We start from the raw sequence: 10,759 nt of genomic DNA, 5'->3' as shown, positions 1-10,759 counted from the left end.
TTTTTATGCATTTTTTTTACGTAAATTAATATATATATATTGTATATATATATAATAATTTTGTAATTTGCTTTTAATAGAATGTTAAAGAATATTTAATACATTTTTAAAGAAATATTAAATTTTTGGAAAAATTTTCAGAAATTTGTAAAGAAATTTCAGTTTAATTCCAGCAATTTTTTTAATATTTTTGTTGAAAAAAAATCACTTTTAGAGAAATTTAAAATTTAATGTTCAGGAAAATTTCAATAAACCTTCAGCAAAATTTTCCACATACTTTCGGTTAAAATTCAACAATTTTTTCAAGATTTTTTATTAAAAAATCATTTTCATAAAAATTTCCACGAACTTACAAAGAAATTTCAATTAAATTTTGATGATTTTTCAATATTCTTGTTAAATAATTCACATTCAACGAAATTTTAGTGAAATTTCAACAAATTTTCAGTATTTTCATTGAAATATCAATTTCAACAAAATTTCAACAAAATTTCAACAAAATTTTTCTATCAGCACTGAGAAAAAATGTCTACTATTTTTGATCGGAAATAATCTAGTGCTTTCTCCGATCAATTTCGATCGAATTCAGGTTATTCGATGAAGTGACACTTTTATTCGATGAAATGTAATTTCCGATTACATGTGAACGGAATATGAACCATCATATGCCTATCCATTAAAATTTCATCGGATAAACCTTCAATTTTATTAGACTTGAACAGATAAAAAGAAAGTATTTTATCTGATCAAATTTGATGTCTGATCAATTGGAAAGCTGGCCAATCACAGAATAGTTGGTCACGTGATCGACGACTGTTTCTATAGGCTCTCTTGGCTGATGACATTGACTGCATTCAGCAGAGAAAATTAATCAGTTAGCTTAGTGATTCTTCTTTATATATATGTATATGTATATATATATATTAATATCTTCTTATATGTATATTAGTTCTTATCTTTAGTTCTTCACTAAATCTAAGTGTAGAAATCAATCGTATTAAAGAAACATTAAGCGCTAATTAGTTTTCTCTGCTGAACACAGCTATTATTTTCATGTTGAAGTCAAGTGAGCATGTATCTCTATCGCGAATATCTATTTGATTTTTATTACGCATTATTATTCTTGGCTATATTGCAATATCATTGAAGCGATAACAAAGAAATGCGATAACAAAATTTTTCAAGATATAAAACAGTACTTAAAACTATAAAAGTTGAGGAAAGTAATCCACATTCTTATATAAGTAAATCTTTTTCTTATACAAAAATTTATATGTTAAATAATCAATACTTGTTTATTCAACTGTGTATAAATCGATTAGTTAACGTTATTCAATCAAAAATATATGCGTGCAGATACTTGATCATAATGTATCAAATAGTCCGTTCAAAAAGTAACGAACGGATATTTTTCGTCAGACATTCCATTGAATTTATTCGATTAAATGTGATCGGATTTTTCTGATCAAAATAATCGGAAATAACCGTTTGTTACTTTTTGAAAAAATAATCCGATCATTATGATCGGAAAAAGCTTGGCTATTTTTCTTATTATAGTAAGGGAATGAATTTGTATTTTTGTGTGCACATGATAAGTATGAAATTCTATATTTAAAATATCTATGATAATAAGATTTTTTTATATGTAATACTGTAAATACGCTTTTTTTAATAATACTGTAAAATATTGTCCCTGCACGTGGAAATAATAACTAAATGCTCTAATGATATATATGTATTTTTTACTACAATAACGATTTTTTTACATTAATAATATAATTTTAATATAATATTAATAATATAGTTAATAATATAATAAAAATACTGCAGTAGAGCTAAATATTAATAATATCATTATTAGTAGACCAAGTTGAACACTACTAGTAGACCAAGAGACCACTGTAGTGATTTTGTTATCCATAGCGACAATTATGGGAAGTGAGTACCTTTTATTTCATGTAAAACATAAAAATAATACATTTATATTTAAGCCCGGTAGCGGTCGTTTGAAGGAGAGGTGGTTTTTCAAAATGTTGCAGATTTTGATTTTTTTACTGGAATAGCGAATATTACTATAGGAGTAGTATTACTATAAGAGTAATCATAATAGTGTTAAGATACTATTTCACTTGTGCGTTTTTGTCATATATGATAAATGTGTGCAGGACAAGGAAATCTTCAAATCTCTCTATATCAATCAATAGGATTGAAAAATTTTATTGTATAAAAGCGCAAAAATGAAATAAAGGCCATAAACTCTACTGAATCTAATAGTGTACACTAGCAGTGATAGTATTATAATAGTATTAAACACTAGTAGCACTATGATTCAGGATATCGATCATGTAACTTTTTCTCTAGAACGAAAATGTGAAAAATTTTTATGTATAGTGTTCCCGAATTAAATCGCCAAACTTAAAATATGAATTCAGGATTTTAAAACAAACAAAAATTTTCTGAACGTATGCTTATCAAGAGATATTTTTACTTCTAAAATTATGCAGAATTGTAGGAATAAATAATTTCGAAATAATGTCGAAATAAAATCTCTATGCTCTTTATCGCTTTATTATAATCAAAATTTTATTATAAAATGTTTTGTTCGAAATAATGACCTCCAGCTCCGAGACAAGCATATTATTACATCAATGATGAATGAGAGAACGAGTTGACCGAGGCTGACTGACATGGTGCGTCTGTAATTTCTTTGCACGCTTGCACAATTCTTCGTTTTAATGATTGAAGATTATTAACAAACATTACATACACTTTTTGTTTAAGAGTACATTATATAAAATAGTATTAAACACGGTGAACGCAAAAGTCAAGCCACAGATCCAGCAAGACCGATTCATCTTCCGGAAAAATGAATATTAAATCTCTGTCGAGAACCTCTGGCATGGTGAACAGGACAGCCATCCAATTGAAACCAGGAATTCATTCTCATATTTAAAGGAATGTTTTTCAAAATATCATAAAGTTCATTATTTAAAAATTCGAGAAATCCATGCGCATTCAAACGAGCTGAAAATGGGATCCAATTGAAATATTACTCATTATTCCTAATCATATATTACATTGAAAATCGTGTTGGAAATGTTGTTCATGGATTGCTCATGTAATCAAACATGACTATTTCTTTGATTGAGAATATCTGGCAAATATGGCCTCATCTGGCCACAAAATGTTTGGTGAAAATTGTGGTCATTATCTTTTTGGTTTAAAAACCAATCGCAAAATGCTCTCTTAAGTGGCACATCAGCTAATAAATGCTGGATACGTTGAAGATGGTAGATGATGTCCATCAGTTAAGTGTCTTCCATATAATTGTGGATGAAATTCCTAATGCAGAACCAGATTTATTCGTTGATGGATTTTGATCGAAATATTGTAATATGATGATTGTTCTTCTTTCATTTTGCAATGGTGCAAAAATTTCAGCCCGAAATCCGGGGAATATTAAATGACCTAGTTTTCTTTAATCGTTGAAATGTTAAGAGTTGACAGGAGAGAGACTATGGAAACCTCTAGTTAAAGATGAATTTCTTTACGCTAAATTATGGCTAAAATATTGGATAAATCGCGTTTTAATTGCGATATTTTTAATCAGAAAAAACTGCTGAAGGCTCGCACAAAGCGATTTTTTTTTTAAAGCGAAATAAAAATTTATTCTGACTCCATGTACTACAGTGCAGTTAAGATGTACATAATTTTATTACTAAAAAAATTTTTTTAAATCAATTTGCAATTCGGCTTTGTACGTACCTTCGTAGCTTCAAAAAAAAACCAAAAAGATTTTATGACGTAATATTACTTCTTGGAAATAAAATATCAGCATAAAGATCAGGTATCTGCACCGTAAATAAAGAACATACCATTTTATTTATTAAAATATTTTTAAGAATTAAATTGCAAAGTTTGATTCTTTAATAAATTTCGTAACTTCGTAAAATATAAACCAAAACGAGTTTTATGGCAAAATATTTCTTCTACAATATATAGTAGAGTCTGATAGAATGCAGATATGTAACTGCACCACAAATGAGGTGTAAATAAGTTGACTTGTTACTCCTGTCAACCCTTAAAGAGAATACTGATTTGTTGCAATCTGTTCGAAAATTGCGCGGCATATTCACGGCGAACAGTATTAGCATTTCCGTCACAAAACTATCTATATAAATATATCATATCGGCATATTCACTATTAGAATACGAGGCATGATTATAAGTTTATTCAACAAAAGCATTCAACGAATTAATAGCTTTGCGAACAAAAGCCTGTCAATGATCTTCGAACTTCAAAACAAAAATAAGAAATATTTCAGTTATTCAATTATTCATTCCTACAGTTATCTATATACTATAACTGCGGAAGTAATCTCTTGAATGAAGCATTTGCGAGCATACGTCCAGAGGAAAATTTTTGTTTTGAGATTCTGAATTCATTTTAAATTTGGCAGATTAACCTGGAAACTCATATATACATAAATACAAAAAATTTTCACGTTTTCGCTCTAGGGAAAAAGTTACATGATCGATACTCTGCAGTGACACTATCAGTACTGTCAGTATAGTGACATTATCGAATTTCAGTAATTACTACTATACACTAGCAGTTTCTTTTTCGTAGAGTATCCGAAAAATATCAAGTATCGACCGAAAATTCTATCAGACATCCGATCAAATATCGGATACCGGTGTCACATTCTTAATATTCGATATCTGGTAATTTTATTATTTGATGCATCCCAATAGGAAACGATTAACTGAAAACGCATAATGTGCATGCTAGTCTCTTGAGACAAGCAAAATAGATATAATTACACAAATGTGAATTACAAAATTATGTCGATACCTTTACGACGTCTGTCCTCCTCCTTACTAGCATTGCAGATGCCATTCAGTACTTCTACAACAAAAAAATAACCGATATAAATACTCTCATTTAACGAAAAGGTAATTCATCAATGATAGATAAATAACATATTTCATTCCTTTTTATTTTATTTTTTTATAATTTGAGTATTTTGTTATTAAACTCGATAACCTTATAACATCAAAATATTGAAATTATATAAAACTTCTTTTGACAACATATATTCAACGTTTTCACTATTGCTCGACGTTTTACGCAAATTTTGTTGTTACGCAACGTATAACCAAAATACTGCACGATCTGAAATTACAGCGATTTCTCGAGAATTGAGAAGAACTGGGCTGATAGAAGCTCTTTATCCTACATGCTTCAAAGGATAAACAAAAATAAAAGAAAAGACTAAAAAGTGAAAAAAAAGATCTATTATATTGAGTATATTCGGAGGTATTTTTGCACTCTTTCTCAATACATATGCGTGCGTGTGTGCATGTGAGACACAAATATATCATTAAAAAAAGTCATATATTTATATAATATTTCAAAGATTGTGAAATCTAATATATCAACATTTATTGAAATATATATATGGTTTTTATTAATAAATAGAATAATACAAGACAAATATTGTTAAAGTTTATCGCGATGTAATGAAGTTTCTTAGTTCTTGAAGTTTCTAGATTAAAAACTGTTGAAAATCATAAATCGTTGATTACTTTATTTCTTAGATAAATAGAAATCTATTTATAAAATCCGACTTTTACTTGAAATTTTTATATCTATTTCAAAAATGTTTCTTATTTTATATCTACTTCAAAAATGTTTTTTTTGAAACAATGAAAGTGTCACTTCAATATTCGAAAATCAATTAATACACGACAAAAATCTTTACAAATGCAAAAATATTCCAATATTTTTAGTGGCATGAAAGAAAAATCAATGTATAAGCGTGTGAGTACTCGCTAAAGATGTCTGTTACCTATTTATTTATAGAATGAACATACAGCAGCAAGCATGATCACGCGCTTGCGTGTGCATTTTCTCTACATGTTCATTCGATACACTGTCCGCTTCGCGGACATATAAGACAAGAAAAACGTATACATGAAATAACATATTTTAAGGAAATATACGTGAGTACTGACTCATATACGGATATTGTACAATACTAACTGACAAAATATTTGGCTTGATGAAAACTAAAAAGAATCTTTATAGAAATTTTTCATCGCTTTTGCATCTATGAATTGTTTTTAGCCCATTTTTATCCGTTTCTTGCACTCGTAGTACCGCGAAGTACAATAACGAGTATACACGAGTATATATATAAATATTTTTTAATAAATTGTCCGTTTTCAATATTCATTTTTCAGCTGTAGAGTGAGAACACGTTAATACTTTCCACTTTTACTAATACATTTACTTATCGTTTATTAATTATCACATAAATTTCAAATTAAATGATCAAAAAAATATTATGCTTTAATATTTTTTTTAATATTTGCGATCTCTAATAAATTGGAAAAGAATTCTTACAATAAGGTAACTCCGATATTTACGCCGCGCGAGGATTTACGCCACAGAAATTAGAAAGAATAAAAGGAATGGAGATAATTTGCAAGCAACCTATCTATTATATATCTATTATATAATCTATTTTATGCTTTTATGTTATATTAGTATCGTGACTTCAATTTTTTACTGTAATATTAGTAATACTATTATGTCAGTTGAATCGATTTGTCAATGTAATAAATAGCGCAACCATGTATTATAACTTATTATAACTCACGTGAAATTATTATTATAGAGAGTGCAAAAGATTTGGTGAGATTGTTTGATGATTATTTAATGATTTGGTGATACACATAAATATAATATGTGTTTAATTTCATTTTTCGTTCAGCTTGATGTTGCATTTTCTGTTTGAAACATATGGAAATTTTTGCGGATAGGTTTTATATCAAAACGCATAAAATATACATATATGGATTAAGTACATTAAATTCAATGAATTACATAAAACACATCATACCTCCTCATATCATAACTCTATAATATATGCAAGATTAGAAATATTATCTATTAAGGACTGTCCAAGAAAAAACCTTCCCACACAAAAACTCACATATCCTCCACTTTCAAAAGCAAACCCATTTTAGAAACGTCTTTTAATTACAATTAAAACTATATTTTAAAAAATTCTTAAAAACTATTTTTGACAAAAATTTTTAATTTTTTCTGGAACCCCCTCCATCATACTTTTTATGGTGGTCTCGGTCACTTCCTCGGATGCCCTCTTTCTTCGCTGTTTTTGGATTCTGAAAATTCTTTTTCCTTCCACATCCTTCTTTATGGTTAATAGTCAAGTCTTTCTTGAAACGCCTAACGACACTATTGACACCGTTTTCCTGCAAACTCCCGCCTCCCGCGCGATTTTGATGAAACTCCACTCCGGGTGTTCTTGAAAAATTTTGATTATGGATTTGCGTGTTTCTACTTCACTTGCCATTTTGCAACAAAGCGATTACGAAACTAACTGTTTCAATCGTTTCTTACATTCATTGCAAAGCCTACTTAATTAAAAAATTGTTTTTTTTTTAAAGTGGTTCGGAGGATATGTGAGTTTTTGTGGGAAGGTTTTTTCTTGGACAGTCCTTCCTATATATTATATATTCATCATCCTTAATTCTTAATAAAACTTTGTACACACATATTTTATAAGCTAGTGCATCATTTTGCATTTGATTTCTAACCTTTATTTATAAATCTTATATTCTATAAGTCACGGTAAAAAAGGATTTTAAAAAGTTCCTCTTTTAATATTTAATTTACATAAAAACTAAATATTTTGTATTAGGTAAATTTTGTATTGGGAAAAACTTCATGGCGTTTTTTTAATGCCACCTAACGGGAAAAACGCCACGAACTTTTTCCCATACCTAATATTTCTAATTTTTTACCAGAAAGTGTAATATTTTTATTGGTGTAATATATTTACCTTAAACACATAATACACGATACTTGATAAATTAAGTTTTCAATAAATGTGACATACCGGAGTTACAATATCATCAATTACTGTATATATACATACATATGCATTGTATTGTGCGTGCGTGTATGCGTGAGGGCATCGAAAAATAATTCTTGTAAAGCAGTAAATTATACTTCTACGTATTTTTCAAGAAAATCTTGATTTTAGATCACACAGATCGCTTTTAAATTTCTTTCCTGTTTGTTTAAACATAAACGAAATATTTGAAATTAGATTTATTTAACATTAGAAAAATACATCTTCGGCGGACACGAATGTGTATAAGCATACCTAAATCTGAGTATAGGATCCGATGTTGTACCATCTGCGTCGACTCCTACCGCTTTACGAACAGTTCGCGAGATATTTCAAAATTTCGGTTGAAATCAAAGAATACCAATTTTCTCATAAATTATCTCAAATTGTTGTTGTTATTGTTTACTTGTATGACAATTTATTATTACATAATCATGGGCGACGAAATGAGTGTGAAGTTGTGGAGACTCCTGAATTGACTTAAATAGACCTAAGATTTAAGTGGAATAGAAATTCGACATTATTTGCAATATTCTGTGAAACTTCAGGTTTGTCCTTTTTAGTTAAAATTCTTGAGTTCTTCTCTCTCCACGTTGGAAAGAAAAAGAGAAAAGATAAACCGTGCAAGGAGTTCAGTTAAAAGGAACAGAACATTGTGTCTATTGGTCTACTTTGAATCTCGTTCGCAATGCTGGGACTGCCGTCGGCAACTGCAGATAAATCCGAACGCCAATATTTTTTCTAGCTTCTCCACTCTTATCTCGCTCACTCACTTTCGCTACTTCTCGCTCGCCGCGTCGTTACTTAGAAAAAAAAAGTAAAGAGGGACACACGCTGTGCAGGCTTTAGTTTGCAGCACTAATCTGCTCCGAGCTCAGAGCTGCGCTTAGAGTGAGAAATTTATTTGTTTAGAGGGGGAATTAGAAAATTAAATACTTGGAAAAGAAATTTTTTCATCCCCCCCTCCTTCTCAATAGTAAGTTACTCTACATCTGCAAATTCACCAAATAGCCGTACATGTACATAACAGTAACCGATCTCTTATTTATCACAGGTAATTTTACAAAAATGTTGAAACAGAACTAAACTAATAATAATAACAACTAATTGAGTGAGGATATGATCAGCTAAACAGCATAAAAATTTTATCAATTAGAATAGTTGCGGCATATCAAAAACTTAATTTATTAAGTATTATTTACTATGTTTATAGTAAACGAACTATATCAGTAAAACTTTGTACTGTCTACTATGAAAAAATATTAGAAATCTGAAATATTTATTTTTCATATTAAAAAATAAACTTTTTGAAATCCATGCATTTTTGCCGTATATCCCATAAGGATGAGACATATGGTTACTAGGAAGGGGAGGGATATGTACGACTTATGAAAAATTTACAAATAATGCATATAAATAAGACGTATATAATGACACAATAACTTATAAAATGTGTTTATAAAGTTTTATTAAGGAATAAGAATGGTAAATATTGGGTATAGAAAAAAGTTTTTGTGGCGTTTTTCCCGCTAGATGACATTAAATGCTCAGCAGTCAGCAACTACTAATCGCATCGGCAACACTGGACGTGCGTTTAAAAAGTGATATTTTAACCTTTTGAGTCGAAAAAGATTGAAATCGGTGAAATGGATCAAAAGTTATTTTATTTTGAAAATGGAAATAAATAAGGAAAAAATTCGCTACATTTTGCAGTATCACTACGATAAAGGCAAGAATGCTGCACAGGCTTGTGAAAAAATTTGGATTATTTACGGTGAAGATACTCTATCAAAATTAGCACGGAAATGGTTCGCTCGCTTTCGTGCTGGAAATTTCGATATGAAAGATGAACCTCGCTCCGGTCGATCACTGAACCGACCAATCACTGAAAAGTCTGATGAAATCATGGATAAAAGTCGAACATGATAAGCATGTGAGCACTGTGGAGATTGCCAGGGAACTAAGCATCGACTACAAAACAGTTTTAAATCATTTACACAAAGCTGGATACAAAAAGAAGCTCGATGTTTGGGTTCCTCACGAGTTGAGTGTTAGGAACATGATGGACCGAATTAACATTTGTGATACGCTACTGAAACGAAATGAAATTGAGTCATTTCTGAAGAGAATACTGGTGATAACTAGTGATGAAAAATGGATCACCTAATCTAACTAGAAAAAGATCGTGGATAAAGAAAGGAGAGAAGGCGCAAGCAATCGCAAAACCTGGATTGACGAGGAAGAAGGTGTGTGTGTGTGTGTGTGTGTGTGTGTGTGTGTGTGTGTGTGTGTGTGTGTGTGTGTGTGTGTGTGTGTGTGTGTGTGTGTGTGTGTGTGTGTGTGTGTGGGGTGGGACTGGAAGGGAATCGTTCACTATGAGTTGTTATCCAATCCAACAATTAATTCCGAACTCTACTGTGAACAACTGCAGAGATTACAACAAGCAATTGAGAGAAAGCGGCCAGAATTAATCAATAGGAGAAGTGTCGTCTTCCATCACGACAACGCTCGACCACACACATCTTTGATGATTCTGCAAAAATTGTGAGAGCTTGGCTGGGAAATTTTAATGCATCCACCGTATAGTCCTGACATAGCACCTTCAGACTATCATTTGTTTAGATCTCTGTAGAACTCTCTTAATGATGTAAAGCTAGCTTCAAAAGAAGCCTGTGAAAATCACTTGAAGCAGTTTTTTGATCAGAAACCACAGAAGTTCTATCGCGATGGAATTATGGCTCTGCCCCAAAAATGGCAAAATATTATAGAAAATAATAGAGCATATTTGGTTTAAATAAATTGATTTCAATACT

At 30.2% G+C, this 10,759-nt stretch overlaps 1 protein-coding gene across 1 annotated transcript in view; it reads right to left on the bottom strand.

Annotated features, from left to right (window-relative positions):
* Window positions 1-10,759, bottom strand: part of LOC105620167 (nuclear factor 1 X-type-like) — a 108,050-nt gene that overhangs the window by 39,621 nt on the left and 57,670 nt on the right. The window contains exon 5 of the mRNA XM_012201673.1: window positions 4,856-4,909. Coding sequence (XP_012057063.1) covers window positions 4,856-4,909 — 54 coding nt within the window. The remainder of the gene's footprint in view (window positions 1-4,855; window positions 4,910-10,759) is intronic.

This window comes from Atta cephalotes (assembly GCF_000143395.1).
Source record: "Atta cephalotes unplaced genomic scaffold scaffold00024, whole genome shotgun sequence".
Classification (NCBI taxonomy): domain Eukaryota; kingdom Metazoa; phylum Arthropoda; class Insecta; order Hymenoptera; family Formicidae; genus Atta; species Atta cephalotes.
This window is presented reverse-complemented; position numbering and strand designations above follow the sequence as displayed.